This window comes from Salvelinus fontinalis, chromosome 11, assembly GCF_029448725.1.
Source record: "Salvelinus fontinalis isolate EN_2023a chromosome 11, ASM2944872v1, whole genome shotgun sequence".
In the NCBI taxonomy this organism is placed as follows: domain Eukaryota; kingdom Metazoa; phylum Chordata; class Actinopteri; order Salmoniformes; family Salmonidae; genus Salvelinus; species Salvelinus fontinalis.
In genome coordinates, this window is record NC_074675.1 from 21,774,585 (window position 1) to 21,795,765 (window position 21,181).

Sequence of the window (21,181 nt, forward strand, 5' to 3'; positions counted from 1 at the left end):
TTTTGAGAGAGGGTCATTCTTGTCTAGCCTCCATAGTGGCACTGCTATGTGTGAGAAGAGAGCAGCATGGAAAACCACTTATCACTGTATAACTGGATCTGTAATGCAGACTCGTGGCCGCTGACAGGCAGTAGCTTGGCTAGTCTGGGCTGTGGGAGAACGAATACATCAGGGACAAAGGGAAGTGCTAATAAGAGGGCTTGGGGATTTACACCCACAAGACAGCCCATTCTATCTGCACAAATAAATATGTCTGCCATCTGTCTGTCACTGAGGTGAAGGGGCCTGAACTGTAGATGGCTGAGGAATTATATTAATCCACCACTGGAATGGATGAACTATGGAGGAGCTGAGCTTAGGATAGACAGACTGCTCTCAATATATGAGTGCATGGCTCAGTGGATATAGGAATACAGAAAGACATGGGGGAGGAGGAGAGAAAGAAAGAGAGAGAGAGAAAGAGTGACTGAGAAAGAGAGAGAGAATGTGACTGTGTGTGTAGTCCTAGATAGCATCCTTACCTGTCTGTATGTGTCTTGGTGGTGCTTGTCATTGCGTGAGTCGTAGTACTGTTCTATGAAACCAAAGTATTCCTGTCTCTTCCTCTGTAGCGTGCTCTCTCTCCTTTCTGTGTTGGCAGGAAGGTAACCCTGGGAAGAGTACACCAGAACTGTTAGGATATCATAGGGTCCTACAAACGCAACACTGTACCGCGAAGCCAGTTCCACTCCTTTTTAAAATATTTTTTCCCTTTATTATTTTCCCCTAACCCCCACCCCTGTTGGAGTAAACTAAATGGACAACAACACTTAGGATTCTATTTCCAGACTAAACATACCATAAATGTTCTACAGACACAGTATATTTTACACTAGTTATCTTTTGCTTGTTTTTAGTCCCATCCTCCAGCTACCCTCAACCCCTCCCATCTATCTCTGAAAACAATCCAGTTTTGATTTCTATTTGCCATATACTGTGATGTTCAACAAAAGTTCTGAACCTTTCCATTCTCATAGTTTCTACAGATTGTAAATTAAATATACATTTTTGGTAAGAGCTGCCAATTTTTTGGTCCTTAATAAGCTGCTACACTTTTTTATTTATCACAATTTTCTTTAACCAATTTTGGTCTTTAATGCCGAGAGACAAGATCCTTACCATCTTCCCCTTCCCTCTTCCATTTTTGAAGTAATGCTGCAATTAGTTGGACGCAATTTTGGATAGAGCAGACATTTCCATATATTCTTGTTAGCTGCATGTGTGACATAATTTACAAAAAATCTACTGTTTTGATAGATTTTTTTAAAATCAGTTAGCATATTTGAGTTTAACAATAATAGTTGTTGAAATAATTGTTCTGTCTTTCCTGGTGTATTAAACTGAAATTGCAACTTTCTTTGGCTTGTTTTAAATATACAGATATTTTGGAGATAATTTCATTTTTAAATAACCGAAAGTGAGAGGTTGTAATATGAATAAAGGGAAAAAGGCCACACGGAGTGAGCCATTCTTACTAATCTGCCAGGAAACCAGTTTGGATTTAAGTATAACTTTTGAATGACTGAAGCCTCTAATGCTTTAATATTAAAATATCTGACCTCCGAATTCATATTCATTATATAAACATGTCGGTCTAATTTTGTCTGGCTTGCAATTCCAAATAAAATAAAAAAAATTGCTCATATAATTTAAAAAACAAGTTGTTATTTTTTTATTTCACCTTTATTTAACCAGGTAGGCAAATTGAGAACACGTTCTCATTTACAATTGCGACCTGGCCAAGATAAAGCAAAGCAGTTCGACACATACAACAACACATAGTTACACATGGAGTAAAACAAACATACAGTCAATAATACAGTGAAAAATAAGTCTATATACAATATGAGCAAGTGAGGTGAGATAAGGGAGGTGAAGGCAAACAAAATATATATATAAATAAATAAAAATATAAAAAGGCCATGGTGGCGAAGTAAATACAATATAGCAAGTAAAAAAAAAAGAAAAAAAGTAGAGATAGTAGAGATAGAAAAAAGTAGAGATAGAAATAATGGGGTGCAAAGGAGCAAAATAAATAAATAAATAAAAACAGTAGGTAAAGAGGTAGTTGTTTGGGCTAAATTACAGATGGGCTATGTACAGGTGCAGTGATCTATGAGCTGCTCTGACAGCTGGTGCTTAAAGCTAGTGAGGGAGATAAGTGTTTCCAGTTTCAGTGATTTTTGTAGTTCGTTCCAGTCATTGGCAGCAGAGAACTGGAAGGAGAGGCGGCCAAAGGAAGAATTGGTTTTGGGGGTGACCAGAGAGATATACCTGCTGGAGCGCGTGCTACAGGTAGGTGCTGCTATGGTGACCAGCGAGCTGAGATAAAGGGGGACTTTACCTAGCAGGGACTTGTAGATGACCTGGAGCCAGTGGGTTTGGCGACGAGTATGAAGTGAGGGCCAGCCAACGAGAGCGTACAGGTCACAGTGGTGGGTAGAATATGGGGCTTTGGTGACAAGACTGCATCCAATTTATTGGGTAGGGTATTGAAGGCTATTTTGTAAATGACATCGCCGAAGTCGAGGATCGGTAGGATGGTCAGTTTTACGAGGGTATGTTTGGCAGCATGAGTGAAGGATGCTTTGTTGCGAAATAGTAAGCCAATTCTAGATTTAACTTTGGATTGGAGATGTTTGATGTGAGTCTGGAAGGAGAGTTTACAGTCTAACCAGACACCTAAGTATGTGTAGTTGTCCACTAAGTCAGAACCGTCCAGAATAGTGATGCTGGAAGGGCGGGCAGGTGCGGGCAGCGATCGGTTGAAGAGCATGCATTTAGTTTTACTTGTATTTAAGAGCAGTTGGAGGCCACGGAAGGAGAGTTGTATGGCATTGAAGCTCGTCTGGAGGTTAGTTAGCACAGTGTCCAAAGAAGGGCCAGAAGTATACAGAATGGTGTCGTCTGCGTAGAGGTGGATCAGAGAATCACCAGCAGCAAGAGCGACATCATTGACACAGAGAAGAGAGTCGGCCCGAAAATTGAACCCTGTATTTACTAAAAATAAACAAAATCTAAACAAAATAAATCAAATTTAAAAAATAACAATAATAGGAATATAGCCTCGCAACAATAAAATAACAGTAGCGAGGTTATATACAGGGGGTACCGGTACACAGTCAGACAACATTCATCATCAGCGTACAACCTTTGCTATTAAGCCCTGGATTTCTAGCTCCTTGATATTTTTGTTGGATCTGATTTAAATAGCTAACATATCTATAGCCATAATAAATAAATATGCCGATAGTGGACAACCTTCTTATACTTCTCTTGTTAGTTTAATACTTTCTGAGAAGTAGCCAATATTTACTATTTTACATCTAGGGTTACTATACATAACTTTAACCCATTGTATAAGAGATTCTCCAAAATGGAAAAATTCCAGGCATTTAAATTTAAATGCCAGTCGTACTTTACCAAAAGCTTTTTCATAGGCAGCTTCGAATACCAGGCTGGTTCCCTTAATTTTTCATAGCGTTCTATTGTTCCAGTACTTGTCTAATATTATCTCGAATCTATTGTCCAAATAAAAAACCTTCCTAATTGGGATGAATAATATCCGAAAATACCTTTTTAATTCTATGCGCTATGCAAATTGTTTGCATCACAACACAGAAGTGTGAGGGGCCTCCAATGTTTTTAATGGATTGGATCTTTATACAGTGGATTCAAAAGTATTCAGACCCCTTGACTTTTTCCACATTCTGTTACAGCCTTATTCTAAAATGAATTAAACACATTTTGTTCCTCATCAATCTACACACAGGATTCGACATTTTTGCAAATGTATTAAAAATGAAAAACAGAAATACTTGATTTACATAAGTATTCAGATCCTCTGCGATGAGACTCAAAATTGAGCTCAGGTGCATCCTGTTTCCATTGATCATCCTTGAGATGTTTCTACAACTTGATTGGAAAGGAGGATACCTAGTCAGTTGTACAACTGAATACATTCAACTGAAATGTGCCTTACGCATTTAACCCAACCCCTCTCTGTATCAGAGAGGTGGGGGGGGGGGGGGGGCTGCCTTAATCGACATCCACGTCATCGGCTCCTGGGGAACAGTGGGTTAACTGCCTTGCTCAGGTGCAAAATGACAGATGTTTAGCTTGTCATTTCGGGTATTCGATCCAGCAATCTTTCGGGTAATGCCCCAACATTTCCATACGCTAGGTTACCTGCCGCCCGAAAGGAGTCCACATGTGGTAAAATCAATTGATTGGACATGATTTGGAAAGGCACACAACGGTCTACGGTCCCACAGTTTGACAGTGCATGTCAGAGCAAAAGCCAAGCCATGAGGTCGAAGGAATAGTCCGTGGAGCTCCGAGACAGGATTGTGTTGAGGCACAGATCTAGGGAAGGGTAGCACAAAAATGTCTGCAGCATTGAAGGTCCCCAAGAACACAGTGGCCTCCATCATTCTTAAATGGAAGAGAGAAGTTGAGTTGTTGAGAATTGAGAATGACTTCTCACAAGCCCAGCATACACACTAGTCTAGGCTAGACGCACACACACCCAAGCACCCACACACATCGTGGGAACTACGTTAGGGATACAGTAACTTCCAATCACTTTAAATCTGCTCAATGGACTGCGCTCCAGTGGGCCTCACACTGGGGCAAATGTAGTGCAAATGTAGTGCACTACTCTATGTAGGGATGAGGGTGCCATTTGGGACACAGCCTGTTAGAGCACTGTACTACTGACACACTTCCACTGCATGAGCAAATGTTTCAGTATGCCAGGGGAACTTGAAAGGGAACTGTTCAGGTTGTTGGCCATATGAAGAGAATAACATCAACCCACATTCAATAACAGATGGGCAGAGATTAATGCAGAGAGGGTTAATGGCCTAACAGTGGCATAACACTTAACACACACACAAACTTCTCCCTCTCCTCCAGCGAGAATGTATCTAGCTACAGTATACACCATATGTCTGGGACAGAAAAGACAAGTCCTGGTGGTGTAGACTAGGCCTATAGTGATTCAGTAATTGATTGCCTGGAAATCTACAGCCCCAGAAAACCATTCATCTCTGGAGCAGTTGAGGCTTGTGCCCATTCTTCACTCCCACGGCCCAACAAAATGGCTCTAACAAGACGTATATGTGTCAGGCAGCCCCCTGAGCACTGGCTGTAAGGGCCATTACCATATATCCATGTAATCACACTGACTTGATAATGTGCTGTAAAGGGAGGGGGTGAGGGTTGGTATTCTATTGTTGGTGACAGAGGAGGGTCAAGTATTTGAAGAGACTCGGAAGTATTATCCGAGTGCTACTGCTGTGAAATATGCAGTGGATAACTAGGTTGGGTGGGGTCAAATTCTTTTCAAAAACTCAGGATTAAATCAGTTGAATCAAGATGTGAGTGGAAGTTTGATTCATGAATCGAGAGAGGAGAAATGGGTTACTTTATTGATGGAACATGTTAGACTTTCCTGCAGTGGTTGAGTCAGAACATGAATAGGAGCGAGTCAAAAGGACTGTGTCCTTCGAAAGATTGAAACCCCTCCGTCATACAGTACAAGCACAGTTTGAGTGAGTCACACACTGGTTATAGTAATTTGGAGGTGGGCTGGCAGTATGTTTGCTGGATACAGTAGAGAATACATAAAATATTAGAATTTTCTCCTCTTCACCTACAAAAATATATGTCAACAGTAATAAAATCTTGATCAGCGCGAGCTGTCAGTTCCAAGCAGGTTCAGGAGGATTGCCTCTTCCTTTGGAGTCAGGACTGTCATAGTTGTGAGCAGATGTGCTCTACAGCCAGGCAGGCACACAAACCACAGTTAGGTAAATGAAAGTGTCATTCCTAAAATGAGGTGTCCTCCTGTCCAATTAAAAATCGACCCCTAATCCTACCGTGTAACCCCATTAGTGAAGATGGGAGAGGAGAGTGGTCAAATCCAAGTAAATCTTCATCAAACTGTCTTTTCGAACTATAAAGTGTGAATTGTGTGCTCTTTTTTTATTTTGTGAGTGTTTGTACATAGCCTTGTAGGTGTTATTTTTGGAGAGGATGTTGTGAGAAGAATAGATAAGGCTGTGAGATGAGTAGCTGGAGCACCTTGCTCTGTCTCTCCAGCTGTTGCCAGACTTTACATAATAAAGGGAAGAGAAAGTTTCCTCCACCAAGGTTAATGGAGGGTGAACTGAGGGTCAACAAGGGAACACACACACACACACACACACACACACACACACACAGCAGAGGGAGGCACTTCACTTTATCAAGGTTTTTATAGGCCTGTAAATGTCTCCTACAGCATGCCAGAGCCAACCGCAGTCTTTTAAACTACACAGTAAGAAACACAGGCAGGGGGAGCTGCTAGGGGGGGTTTATGGTTGTGTTCGTAGGTATCTATGCCAAGGGTTGGAACTGGTTTCGAGAACAGAACCGAAAACCAGACAATATAATTTTTCAAGAAATGGAAAATGAACCTGGAACGTAAGTGATCCATACGGTTAGGGAACCATTATTTTAAAAGCATGGGAACCGATTTAACAACGTTATTTTACATTCCACTAATAATTTTTTTCTAGTCCCACGACAAAATGCAACAAAGCACCTAAAGCCCTCACTCTGTCACTCAAAAACGTATTCCAGTGACTGCCTGCAAGCTGAAAATCTTGACATGTGCATGTTTAGGCTACCTGCCCCTCGCCACTCTGAAGCATAGGCTACTGTATTGAAGTTACAAGCTTGATTCAGAAAATATAGGGAGAGAGATTTTTAATTAGCTAGGGAGAGATTTTTAATTAGCTAGAGAAGAATGGATTATCATTTGCAATGCTAGTTAAGGATACTATAGGCCTACTGTAGTTATCACGTATCACATCGGACTTATCAACCTCAAAATGGTAAGATGTGGTTTTAATTCTGGTGTCGCTCTGCACACACAAGCTCGTTTGCTTGCTAGCTCAAGCTCGTTAGCTCAAGCTCGTTAGCTAACTCAAAGGAAATTTAAAGTTTCTCCATAGAAGCCACTCCTCCTAGGTATAATTTGGTGGACGTAATTCAGATAACGCTGGCTATAACAAGATGCCCAGCGCTTCAAGCTGCCTCCTCAACCCTCGCTAGCTCTCTCCCCACCCGCAAAAGTTCAGTCGCATCTTGCGCCATAGTCTACACTTGCCTGTGCATCACGAATGTAAACAACTAGCATGCCTGCTCTATCCACACTGATTGGTTAAGTAATTTAATGCGCTAAATGTTTTTTTTAAATCAATTAAAAGGGACGATAACCGGTTCAGACCTTTATTTTGAGGGTAGCAACAGTGGAACAAAACAAAAAAGGTGGTTCTGTTCAGAATGAAACGATTGGAAAATAATTCAGGTTCCAACCCCTGGTTCGTGCATGATACTGCAGTCCACTCTGGGATTTGTTTGAATCGCACAGTGAATGAGCATTCTAACTAACTTCAACAAAACTACCATCCATCCGCCACGCTTACAGATGCAATCAAATACACTGCTCAACAAAAATAAAGGGAACACTTAAATAACACAATGTAACTCCAAGTCAATCACACTTCTGTGAAATCAAACTGTCCACTTAGGAAGCAACACTGATTGACAATTTATTTATTTATTTTATTTTACCGTTATTTTACCAGGTAAGTTGACTGAGAACACGTTCTCGTTTGCAGCAACGACCTGGGGAGTAGTTACAGGGGAGAGGACAGGGATGAATGAGCCAATTGTAAACTGGGGATTATTAGGTGACCATGATGGTTTGAGGGCCAGATTGGGAATTTAGCCAGGACACCGGGATTAACACCCCTACTCTTACGATAAGTGCCATTGGATCTTTAATGACCTCAGAGAGTCAGGACACCCGTTTAACGTCCCATCCGAAAGACGGCACCCTACACAGGGCAGTGTCCCAAATCACTGCCCTGGGGCATTGGGATATTTTTTAGACCAGAGGAAGGAGTGCCTCCTACTGGCCCTCCAACACCACTTCCAGCAGCATCTGGTCTCCCATCCAGGGACTGACCAGGACCAACCCTGCTTAGCTTCAGAAGCAAGCCAGCAATGGTATGCAGGGTGGTATGCTGCTGCTGACAATAAATTGCACATGCTGTTGTGCAAATGGAATAGACAAAAGGTGGAAATTATAGGCAATTAGCAAGACACCCACAATAAAGGAGTGGTTCTGCAGGTGGTGACCACAGACCACTTCTCAGTTCCTATGCTTCCTGGCTGATGTTTTGGTCACTTTTGAATGCTGGCGGTGCTTTCACTCTAGTGGTAGCATGAGACGGAGTCTACAACCCACACAAGTGGCTCAGGTAGTGCAGCTCATCCAGGATGGCACATCAATGCGAGCTGTGGCAAGAAGGTTTGCTGTGTCTGTCAGCGTAGTGTCCAGAGCATGGAGGCGCTACCAGGAGACAGGCCAGTACATCAGGAGACGTGGAGGACACCGTAGGAGGGCAACAACCCAGCAGCAGGACCGCTACCTCCGCCTTTGTGCAAGGAGGAGCAGGTGGAGCACTGCCAGAGCCCTGCAAAATGACCTCCAGCAGGCCACAAATGTGCATGTGTCTGCTCAAACGGTCAGAAACAGACTCCATGAGGGTGGTATGAGGGCCCGACGTCCACAGGTGGGGGTTGTGCTTACAGCCCAACACCGTGCAGGACGTTTGGCATTTGCCAGAGAACACCAAGATTGGCAAATTCGCCACTGGCGCCCTGTGCTCTTCACAGATGAAAGCAGGTTCACACTGAGCACGTGACAGACGTGACAGAGTCTGGAGACACCGTGGAGAACGTTCTGCTGCCTGCAACATCCTCCAGCATGACCAATTTGGCGGTGGGTCAGTCATGGTGTGGGGTGGCATTTCTTTGGGGGCTGCACAGCCCTCCATGTGCTCGCCAGACGTAGCCTGACTGCCATTAGGTACCGAGATGAGATCCTCGGACCCCGTGTGAGACCATATGCTGGTGCGTTTGGCCCTGGGTTCCTCCTAATGCAAGACAATGCTAGACCTCATGTGGCTGGAGTGTGTCAGCAGTTCCTGCAAGAGGAAGGCATTGATGCTATGGACCGCCCGTTCCCCAGACCTGAATCCAATTGAGCACATCTGGGACATCATGTCTCGCTCCATCCACCAACGCCACGTTGCACCACAGACTGTCCAGGAGTTGGCAGATGCTTTAGTCCAGGTCTGGGAGGAGATCCCTCAGGAGACCATCCGCCACCTCATCAGGAGCATGCCCAGGCGTTGTAGGGAGGTCATACAGGCACGTGGAGGCCACACACACTACTGAGCCTCATTTTGACTTGTTTTAAGGACATTACATCAAAGTTGGATCAGCCTGTAGTGTGGTTTTCCACTTTAATTTTGAGTGTGACTCCAAATCCAGACCTCCATGGGTTGATAAATTTGATTTACATTGATCATTTTTGTGTGATTTTGTTGTCAGCACATTCAACTATGTAAAGAAAAAAGTATTTAATAAGAATATTTCATTCATTCAGATCGAGGATGTGTTATTTTAGTGTTCCCTTAATTTTTTTGAGCAGTGTATATTGGCATAGTTGCACTTTACTATGAAGTGCAATGGAGTAGAATGCTCTGTTTTATCTTTTCAAAACTGGTTGAATAGCTATTTTTAATCATGAAGGCACCTGTAACTTACCAGGTGAGAAATTACACAGCAAATGACAATCATTGCCTCCAACCAACTTAATATGAATATTCAATAATATAGTCCTAGCTATTTTTTTTACTTTAAAGTGAAAAATCTCAATTCCATTTTTTTTTCTTAGATCCTGTGCAGTTGTAAGTCAAACAAATTCACTCGCAAACAACGTTTTTTTCAACTTAAAAGAAATAATGAATAATTCAAGGGTGCCAATATATTTGACTGCATCTGAATTTGTGAAAATTAGAAGAATCAATAGCCGGGCACTTGTGAAAGTTTTGGAAGAGGAGAAAATAAAACTATGAGGTTCTGACAGTCAGTAGGCTACTGTATTACAGCTGGCCAGCCAAGATACATCTAAAGATCCCATTAACTTGCTGGTGATTCCTTTCTCCACTAATCGCTCTGTGAATCCATGGGCGGGCACCTGACACAAACACACACAACCTGTTCTCCCACTGCTCTCCCTCAGGAAAAAAAGAAGCCTATGGAATCAATTTAGGGATTAAATGAAATCTTTATTTTCTAGCGAGGAACTGACAAACAAAAAAAATTCTACTTAGTAGAGCGCTGGAGAAGGTTGCTGAAGTCTGAACAATATGTGTGTGTGCGCAGTAGGTTGTGAGAAGTCAGCAGGATGAAGAGAATTGATTTTGCAGGAAAACAACAGCGCCTCAAAACGGTGACGGCAGCCCCCTCTGCTCCCACAGAGGCCTGACGAGTCATCGCTCTAGTTTAAAGATGATTCCCTGCTGTTTTAATTCTTATGACAAAATCACAGATACACAAACACAGGACTAGATGCAGAAAGACACAGAAGAGGGATACCAAGAACACAAGAGCACAGACAGAAACACACATACCACACAGGGGGTTCAATAGCGTGCATCGATGTGGAGCTCTAGCTCTGGGTCTGAGTCAGGATGACAGATGAGCCAGCCATAGGCAGATGAAGGTGAGACATACCAACTTGGCGTAAAACGCCACCCTACCTCAAAATCATTTTATTTGGAGTGATTTTATTTATTTTCTTTACATTTTTAGTTGAGTGGCAACCAGGGAAAGTGTTGGGGGATAAAATGGTGATGGTTTCCGTGAGAAGTACAGGCAGGGGTCATGTTAGCCCAGGTGGCGGGTTACGAGGTTAATGTAGGCCTACCTGTTAGGTCATATTCACTGTGTTTATGCAAGATTTTTTGGGACATAAAATTCATAAATAGGATGCTAACTAGTTAAAAGATTACATTTCGGATCTAGCTAATGATTAGCCCAATAGGGTAAATGCAAATAGGCAACCCCATGCTTCAGCTTATTTATTTACAGCCACTATGCTGCATCAGTTGGGCTACAGATGATAATGCTTATTGCTAATAGCATACCTGATAATATGGACCACGTTGTACCAAATCATTTTATCAATATGTTAGTCTCAATTCTGGAGGTGGAAATTATATTTCAGATGGTGCCAGTACAATTGTATTTTCATTCATTTTGGAGTAGAAGGTCCTTTTAAAAAGCCACCTGAACTGAGCTTCTCAGTCTTTCTACATAAAAATCACTGGTGTTTGTCCCTCACCAGAGACCGTTCAGACACACGGGCTGTGATAGCACCTTTCTATCACCTGCTATCTACCCTGTCCTTCATTGGCACCACCAACATCAGTGTGCCAGTCTCAGCATGGCAAACACTGAGGCACCAGGGCTTCCTGTAGCCTGAATGGGACATATTCCTGGCCTGTAGGGAGAAGTACTCAATGGCATTGTGCCTCTCGCCCCGACCAAGCAAGACACTAAATTACTCAGAAATGGTATGCATCTCAATGGTCATAAAGTTATGTTTGTACTAGAGTTAACTTTACTAGGGTAGGGGGCAGCATTGGGAATTTTGGATGAAAAGCATGCCCAAATTAAACTGCCTGCTACTCAGCCATAAAAGCTAGAATATGCATATAATTAGTAGATTTGGATAGAAAACACTCTGAAGTTTTCTAAAACTATTTGAATGATGTCTGTGAGTATAACAGACCTCATATGGCAGGCAAAAACCTGAGAAAAAAATCACACCAGGAAGTGTGAAATCTGAAGTTTGTAGTTTTTCAGCTCATTGCCTATAGAATACACAGTGTCTATGGGGTCATATTGTACTTCCTAAGGCTTCCACTAGATGTCAACAGTCATTAGAACCTTGTTGGAGGCTTCTGCTGTGAAGTGGGGGGCGAATGAGAGGGGATTGAGTCAGAGGTCTGCCAGAGAGGCATGAGCTGACAACGAGCGTTCACGTGATAGTTAGCTTGCGTTCCATTGAAATTCTACAGACAAAGGAATTCTCCGTTGGAACATTATTGAAGATTTATGTTAAAAACATCCTAAAGATTGATTCTATACATCGTTTGACATGTTTCTACGGACCGAAACGGAACTTTTTGACTTTTCGTCTGCACCTAGTGATCGCGCCTCGTGAATTTTGATTACTGGGCTAAACGCGAGAACAAAAAGGAGGTATATGGACATAAATGATGGACATTATCAAACAAAACAAACATTTATTGTGGAACTGGGATTCCTGGGAGTGCATTCTGATGAAGATCATCAAAGGTAAGTGAATATTTATAATGCTATTTCTGACTTCTGTTGACTACACAACATGGCGGATATCTGTTTGGGTTGTGTTGGTCTCTGAGCGCTGTACTCAGATACTTGTATGTTTGAGGAATTTTTATTATGGGATTTCCGTTATTTTGAATTTGGCGCCCTGCAGTTTCACTGGCTGTTGACGAGGCGTCCCACATTTAAGCTGGTAATAGCTGCTACTTTTCAGGTTTAGTGGCACTAAGTTGTGTTGAGTGCAGAGATATGATTTCTATATACAGTTTCTACATGGGTCATTGCATATGAAAATCAATTAATGAAAAAATGGCTTTGGAAAAAGGCCCTTGATTTGATATATAATGACCCATAGGCCTATATGCTACAGATAACATGCTGTGCTGACTATGGGGCCTACACTAGGCTATATATCACATCTGGCCTTGCAGCCACATCAATACCACAAAGCCAGTTAGCTGCTACTTTACCAGCACTTAACATTTAACAATTCCGCTCCATTAGGAAAGTGTACACATTGCCACGGGCGGCTTAGCCATTTTTATCAGCGAAAATCCACTTAATTGACTCCCTCCAGGCACTGGAACCCAAGTGGACGATTCTTCTTTAAAAGCTTCTTATTCATTATTCCAGAAACACTTATTATTTTTCACAGAGCCGGAAGCTGAAGAAGTTCTCTCTGTGTCTTATGGTACAGACAGAGACGAGTCTAAACATAACTGTGGCGTATAGAGATATCACCCAGGGAGAGGTAGAATGATGCGAATATAAAAAGGCTCATTCACTGTTTTCTTACCTTATAATTAACTCCGTTTCCAAATAATGATTGAGACAGTTATGTATAATTTGTGCAGTCAGGTGTTAAAATGCAACTGGGGGGGATAGTATGGGTGGTGATGCAGAATTAAAATGTATTAACAACCTAGAATGCCTGATTGTCTCTTTCAGAAAAGGTAATACAGCTAGCGCTAACCAGCCTCTGGAAAGGAATAAATTGAATATCCATGGCACGGTCGGGAGCAGAGAAGGTCACAGGGGACGCGCCGAGAGTGAAGTTTTATTATGTGGCTCCAAGTTTATGGAATAGCGGTAGAGGGTGGAGAATAGATTCTCAGAGCCTCTCCTGTCTATCGCAGACTGCATCTTGACAGAGAGGATTTAAAGGTCAGGGGAGTGTTCAGATATCCCAGGATCCTTCAGGAGAGGATAGGGATGGCATGTTGCAGGGATTTGGCATTTCTTTCTGTCTCCGCCCTTTCCATTTTTTTTCAAACCACAAACACTTGCATCTCTCATGTGTCTGTTGTGCAGTATAGGCCTATATTAAACATTTGGTGGGAAGAGTCTGGGGGTCTAAGGGAACCTATCAAATATCCCAGAAAACCAAGCCGTTGAGAGCCAACAGCACAACCTGATAGGGTGATATTGAATTGGGATATTGATGACTAATCTGAATCTGATAGCCATATTGTATTGATGTGCTACCATCATCAGCAAAATAATAGGTGATTCCATTTAGAGGCAAAGCCCAGATAGAGTGCAATGTACTGTAACCCATTACTTCCCTAAAGTTTCTAATACACACCATTTCCTATCCTGCTAAGCATTCGAAATGTAATGAGTACTTTTGGGTATCAGGGAAAATGTACGGCGTAAAAAGTACATTCTTTTCTGTAAGAATGTGTTGAAGGAAAAGTAAAAATTGTGAAAAATAAATAGTAAAGTACAGACACCCCAAAAAATAACTTATGTAGTACTTTAAATTATTTTTACTAAAGTACTTTACACCACTGCATCTCAGCCCCTCACACAGAACTGGGGACCTCTGACACTAATTTGTGTTGACAACTAAATCTTTGCCGTACCCCTAGGCAATTTAATGAGCTATTGTGTCTGTGGGACTACACACAGCAATTAATGTGAAAGTCACACCACTCAAAGTAATGCCCCACACACTGAAGTGATCACCAGACTGAAGTCACTCACTAGTTGGGTCACTGTAAACTGCAACAATAGCTTAATGAGTAAACATTCTGTATTGTGAATACATTATTTGTGCCTGGCAATTAATTTCTAAATGGAGGTAAAGAGCGTTATTAATCTCCATGAATCACAGGGAGAGAGACAGACAAAGAGAGAGACAGACAAAGAGAGAGACAGACAACGAGAGAGACAGACAAAGAGAAAGAGAGACAGACAAAGAGAGAGTAGAGAGCACGCGCGAGAGAGAGAGGAGAGAGACAGAGAGAAGAGACAGAGAGGAGAGAGACAGAGAGGAGAGACAGAGAGGAGAGAGACAGAGGAGAGAGAGCGTGCGAAAGAGAGGAGAGAGAGCGTGCGAAAGAGAGAGGAGAGAGAGCGTGCGAAAGAGAGGAGAGAGAGCGTGCGAGAGAGAGAGAAGAAAGAGAGCACGTGCGAGAGAGAAGAAAGAGATCGCGTGCGAGAGAGAGCGAGAGAGCGAGCGCAAGAGAGCGAGAGAGAGAGCGAGAGAGCGAGAGAGAGAGCGAGAGAGCGAGAGAGAGAGCGAGAGAGCGAGAGAGAGACAGCGCCTAGGAGAAAACTGACAAGATGGTTTTAGGGTGTTTTCACACATGGTGCCATTCAGCCAATTTTTGTTAACAAAATGAATGGTCCCTTTCAGACAATTTGTGAACACGCCAAAGGACCTCAAAAGAGCCCCGGAATGTGAACACAAAGCTCCACACGTTCTCTCGTCATTATTCTCGACTCGACTACTGCAACACCGTTTCCCCTGCCATAACCCCTCACAAGAGCCGATGATGTACAGGTTCACAGAAGAAACGTGTGCCGTTTTTGGAAATTGATTAGCGATTGTCATGAATGCACAGAAATTCCTAAATATGTGTGGAGTTTTGTACTGACACAATGTTCAGATAATGTTTTTGCAATATGTGATCTATAGAACTTCATAAGCTGGTTATTTGTTTGTGAGGTTTGAATAGTGTGAGAAGAGAAAATATTTGGTGACAATCACAACATATGGTACAAAATCAATGCTAGCTCTTAAAGGGGCAGTAGCCTACATTGGGTGTTACATTTTCAATTACAGCATTATTTAATTAACTTCTCTAGGGTACGTGAGACGGTAGCGACCCACCTCTTCAACAGCCAGTGAAACTGCAGGGCGCCAAATTCAAATACAGAAATACTCATTATAAAAATTCAGAAAACAAAACATATTTTACATAGGTTTAAAGATTAACTTCTTGTGAATCCAACCACGGTGTCAGATTTTAAAAATGCTTTACGGCGAAAGCATACCTTGCGATTATTTGAGAACAGAGCCCAGCAGACAAATCATTACAAACAGTAACCAGCCAAGTAGAAGAGTTACACAAGTCAGAAATAGAGATAAAATGAATCCCTTACCTTTGATGATCTTCATATGGTTGCACTCAGCAGACATTAATTTACTCAATAAATGTTCCTTTTGTTCGATAAAGTCTCTTTAAATCCAAAAACCTCAGTTTTGTTTGCGCGTTTTCTTCAGTAATCCACAGGCTCAAACGCAGTCAAAACAGGCAGACAAAAAATCCAAAAAGTATCCATAAAGTTCATAGAAACATGTCAAACGATGTTTATATTCCATCCTCAGGTTGTTTTTAGGCTAAATAATCGATGATATTTCAACCGGACAATAATATCGTCAATATAAAAGGTAAACAAGAAAGGCACTCTCTCGGTCACGTGCATGAAAAAGCTCTGTGACACTTTAGGGTCCACTCATTCAGACAGCTCTTACTTCCTAATTTTTCAGAATACAAGCCTGAAACAATTTCTAAAGACTGTTGACATCTAGTGGACGGCATAGGAACTGCAATTTGAGTCCTAAGTCAATGGATACTGTAATGGCATTGAATAGAAAACTACAAAACCAAAATATAACCTACTTCCTGAATGAATCTTTCTCAGCTTTTCGCCTGCCAAATCAGTTCTGTTATACTCACAGACACTATTTTAACAGTTTTAAAAACTTTAGAGTGTTTTCTATCCAAATCTACCAGTTATATGCATATCATATCTTCTGGGCCCGAATAGCAGGCAGTTTGATTTGGGCATGCTTTTCATCCAAAATTCCGAATGCTGCCCCCTACCCTAGAGAAGTTAAGCAATAATACGAGGCCACAACAGCCACCAGAGCCATGATAAAAATGGCATAACACATGGACTCAAGTGTAGAATTGCTTTTATACAACAGGTTACTAGCATTAAAAAGCAAGATTATTTCCCAAACCATAAATTGTTCAACAAAATGTGATGCTACATTCACTAATGCTAGTTGTCCGAGTGCAATTTTAAGCATTCTCTGGTCGTTAGCTCTATTCATACCGACTGCCATGTAAAGCAAAGCCACCCGAGCGCTGGTTGACATTCCAGAACTTTGCAGGTTGCTATGGCAAAAAAAAGGTTGATATGGAGGCTCCTCCCTCCATTGCTAGCTAGCCAACTACAGAGCTAACAATCACTTTAGACTGAAGCTGGAAAGATAGCAAAGTAGCTGCATTTCATTTCACCAGTTTTTTTAAAAATTGACATTTCTTTGTATATATCCATAAAAACTAAGCAGATTCCATGATTTCGATTGGCTGAGAAAAGGTGCCCGTCTCATCCAGACTCCCAACAGGTTCATTATTATAGCACAGTGGAGATCGAATTTCAATATTGCAAATGTCTAGATAGTTTATACAGTGAGGATAAAGTGTATAAGTTGCACGGCTAGGCAGATGAGAAAGTGGATCTGTAAAATTAGTAGTGCGTTGCTAGGTAACAACATAAACAATGGTACTTTTTATGAATGAGGCCATGTGTATGTTGCCTTGTATATCATGGGCAGGATAGGCTCTAACAATGGGTATTCCTAACCATCTGTAGTATAACTAATCAATAATACATGAGAGGCCATTTGTATCCATTTGTATACATGAGAGGCCATGTCATTTGTATCATGGCTGTGATGTGGTCATAGCCGTAAGGCAAAGATCATTAAATTGGGCTGAGTTAGTTTTTTTTGGGGGGGGGGGGGGGGGGGGGGGGGGGGGGGGGGGTTCACATATAGTCCTCTTTAATGTGAACTCTGGGGCAAAAACTCAGTTCTCTTTGTATTCACACTGCCCTTGCCTTTGAAATGAGGACTCAACTCTTTTGCCAGTTCACTTCACCTATTTTGTGGACCGAGCCCTCTTTGCATTCACATTGTTATGTTTAGAAAGGAGCCAAGATCTTTTTCCAACATTCACTCAATGCACTCTGGGTTTTTACAAAGTGCAGAACAAGCCATTTCATCAGAACACCCTTACTTACCGAAAGGAGCTTCCACGTGATTGGACGAACCTGGCGCGGAATTCCAGACCAGCTCAACTTTCGTAATTCATCTGAAAGTGGAAAAGACAGAGAATTACATTATGACACTTTCAAAGAATATACAAGACCACTGAGATTCTTTGCCTGAAGAAAGCAAAAGAAAATAGAATAATTAAATGAACACAAATGTCAACAATTACATATTCCACTACAAAGCCTTAGGATACAGATAAGCCTACAGCATCAGCCTAATGCATTTATCATGTTTGCGTCGGGGGGGGGGACATATTTCCTGGAAAGACAGCGACATGCATATTTACTGTACAGCCTATTTCCCCCAAATACTCAGAAATCCCAACACCTACAGAGATCATGATGCCAGAAAATGAACCCAAAACATATGTTCGCTCTAGAGGAAAACATATTTCCTTGAAAGACAACAGCATGCAGATTTCTGAATTGCTGTATATTTTTCCCACATTCCCTGATATCTAACACATACAGGCATTGGGGTGCCAGGAAATGAATTCCAAACCCAAAGATTCTCCTCACGGTCTCTGACTTCCATAACATTAGAATTTGATGGGTTTAAAGAGGTTTCCCACCACATTGTCAGGAGGCCGGGTTCTGGGGCCCACGAGCGTTAATGTGAATAAATCTCACAGAGAGGTGCAAATTGGACTTTTAAATTGGGAAAGATGAGCTCCCTCTGGGTCTATAAAACCACCCCCCAAAAAAATGGTTTATGCTGGATTCTTCACATTGGCTGTGTCCCAATTTGCAACCTATGTAGTGCACTTTTGACCATGGCCCATTAGTGCACTGGTCAAAAGCAGTGTACTACTGTATATAGGAAATGGGGTGTCATTTGAGATGCAGCCATAGTTTAACACTGGATTCTTTCACAATATGTCCACTGCATACTTCAAACTCTGCGAGAGAGGACCGTGCTAAATTGGACATAAAAACACCCCTATTTGAAGAGGAAAGGTCTTTATTTCCATTTCCTGTTGAGAACATGGACAACTACGCTGCCTACTCTACCCATTGACTACTGTAGATATGATGAATATTATGATAACAAAAAGACTGACTGAGGAAACTGGCTGAGTACATAGCAGAGGAACCTTTACATATTCAGAACAGGACATTCAGAAATGAGCTAGATGGCGTTCCTATCGCAAAATAAAAGGATGACATTGATTGGGGACTTGCTAGCCGAATAGTTTTGCTTTGTACATAACTTTATAGTTCTATGGTTTGTGCACTACTCTACAGAAACCTAAAGAAATCTGACCATGAACAATTTATCCTCACTCGATGAGAGTCCTTGAACATACATGTATGGAGCAGTGAATGCACATGAGGTACAGAGGTACAATTGTTTGCATTAGTCTGTGCACTAAACTATAGGAACCTTTAGATAGAGATATGACATTGAACCATCGCTCAACTCAGAGAGCCCTTGTATATATAAAGAGATATGGAGATCCTATTGAATTGCAGTGAATTCTCAGTATTGCTATAGTTTGCAACAAAATTCAGCTGTGAGAAGATTTCTGATGGAGTGGATGGAACATCATTTAAATTATTTACGCTCTGCAAATTGAACACAACTAAACCTAAAAATAGATTTTATTTTAAAATAATCATTTCATGGCTTGCTTACATTGACACACGATAATGTCTCTTTTTGTATTCGTCACTGGCGGGACGGTTTTGCTCGCAGGCCAACTATTGCTGACCCCTATACAGTACCCTACTTTTAGCCAGAGCCCTATTGGCCATGGTAAAAAGTAGTGGACTATAAAATGGAATACTAGGGTACTTGGGACGCACACAAGACCTTCACCGGTGTCATTCAGCCATAATTCACAAATGGCAATGCATCGAGCCTTGCTTCAGCCTAACTAAAGTTTAGGACTGTATCATTAACATTCCGCTTGCTTATTCAAATCCAAATTCAACAAGAATCTCTTCAGTGTAATTGCATATTGTGCATTGTCTCACTCGTGTTAGGAGAACGGGGGAAACTGATTTGAGTGTAAATGAGATGACACCGGCAGGCAAAACACCGCTTCCTCTCCCCCTCCCACACACCACCTACCCATCCATCCCTCCCTCCCACTCTACCTCCCCTTCTCTCTCTCTCCCTCCATCTTTCGAACACTATCCCTCTCCTTCCATCCCTCCCACTCTACCTCCCTCCATGTAAAAACAGAAGCATCTCCGACTTAGGCCTAACCTCGACTCTTGTTCAGATCGCAGGCATGAAATTGGTACAACACAGCAGACATATTGATTAGTTCCAAATTACTTTGCCCGGCAGTTCTAAAACAAACGCAATAGAGTATCGTGTTAGTGACAGATATTGCAATGGGAAATGTTGGCATGTTCTAAACAGGAAGGCCTGGATTAGTCCATTGGCTAAATCAAGTATCCACTTATACAATTACTAATACGTTGTATAGCCTATCACTAATGCTTTGTATACCATCGCCACTTAGGCTTAACAACATTCTGAGCATGTTAGTTTTTCATCTATTTATCCTTTTATTTATTATTTTCATTCCCATTGAGATTCAAAACCATTTTCAGGGTCTCCTGAGTGGTGCAGAGATCTAAGGCACTGCATCGCTGGGCTAGCTGTGCCACTAAGAGATTCTGGGTTCGAGTCCAGGCTCTGTCGTAGCTGACCGGGAGACCCATGGGACGGTGCACAATTGGCCCAGTGTCGTCTAGGTAAGGGGAGGGTTTGGCCGGCAGGGATGTCCTTGTCCCATCGCACACTAGTGACTCCTGTGGCGGGCTGTGTGCAGTGCATGCTGACACGGTCGCCAGACGTACGGTGTTTCCTCTGACACATTGGTGTGGCTGGCTTCCGGGTTAAGTGGGCATTGTGTCAAGAAGCAGTGCGGCTTGGTTGGGTTGTGTTTCGGTGGACGCACGGCTCTCGACCTTCGCCTCTCCCGAGTCCATACAGGAGTTGCAGCGATGAGACAAGACTGTAACTACCAATTGGATACCATGAAATTGGAGAGAAAACGGGGTAAAATAAAATGTAAAAAAAATTCTAAAAAAATTCAAGAGAGCAAGAAATCAAGCATTTATTAGATATACACCATATAAAATCAACAACACAGTGACGGTAGGCATAGGATAAAGGCTAGCCTATAGGACATAGCAATTGTACCATATTTCCTCTCCGTATCTCCAGGGTCTCTACTGACATACATAGATTCTATAGTGAATCACAGCCCACAGAACACTATGGTCGCGTCCCAATAATATCGCCTTCCTCCTGAAGTGTGCAATCGTAACAGACATTAATCTCACAGTGGGGAGAGAGTCGTACACAGCCTTATACACTTTCTCTCCTCGGCGCTGATGACCCCCAAAGACGACCGTTCTCATGGCCATACGTGCAAGGCTTCTGTGTTTGGGAAGGCTGGAGGCCAGACATTTACCTGGCACCAGCTGGCCAGCAGTGTGAGAGCATCTGCCTGCTGCAGCCATACATCACAGAAGGAATATCACAGAA

General features: G+C 42.1%; 1 protein-coding gene across 2 annotated transcripts in view; it reads right to left on the bottom strand.

Annotated features, from left to right (window-relative positions):
• The window catches only part of LOC129865274 (TBC1 domain family member 22B-like), a 183,722-nt gene that overhangs the window by 131,898 nt on the left and 30,643 nt on the right, over positions 1–21,181 (bottom strand). For both annotated transcript variants that reach the window (XM_055937915.1, XM_055937916.1), the window contains exons 6-7: positions 17,641–17,711; positions 522–650 (exon numbers count right to left, since the gene is read on the bottom strand). In XM_055937915.1, coding sequence (XP_055793890.1) covers positions 522–650; positions 17,641–17,711 — 200 coding nt within the window. The remainder of the gene's footprint in view (positions 1–521; positions 651–17,640; positions 17,712–21,181) is intronic.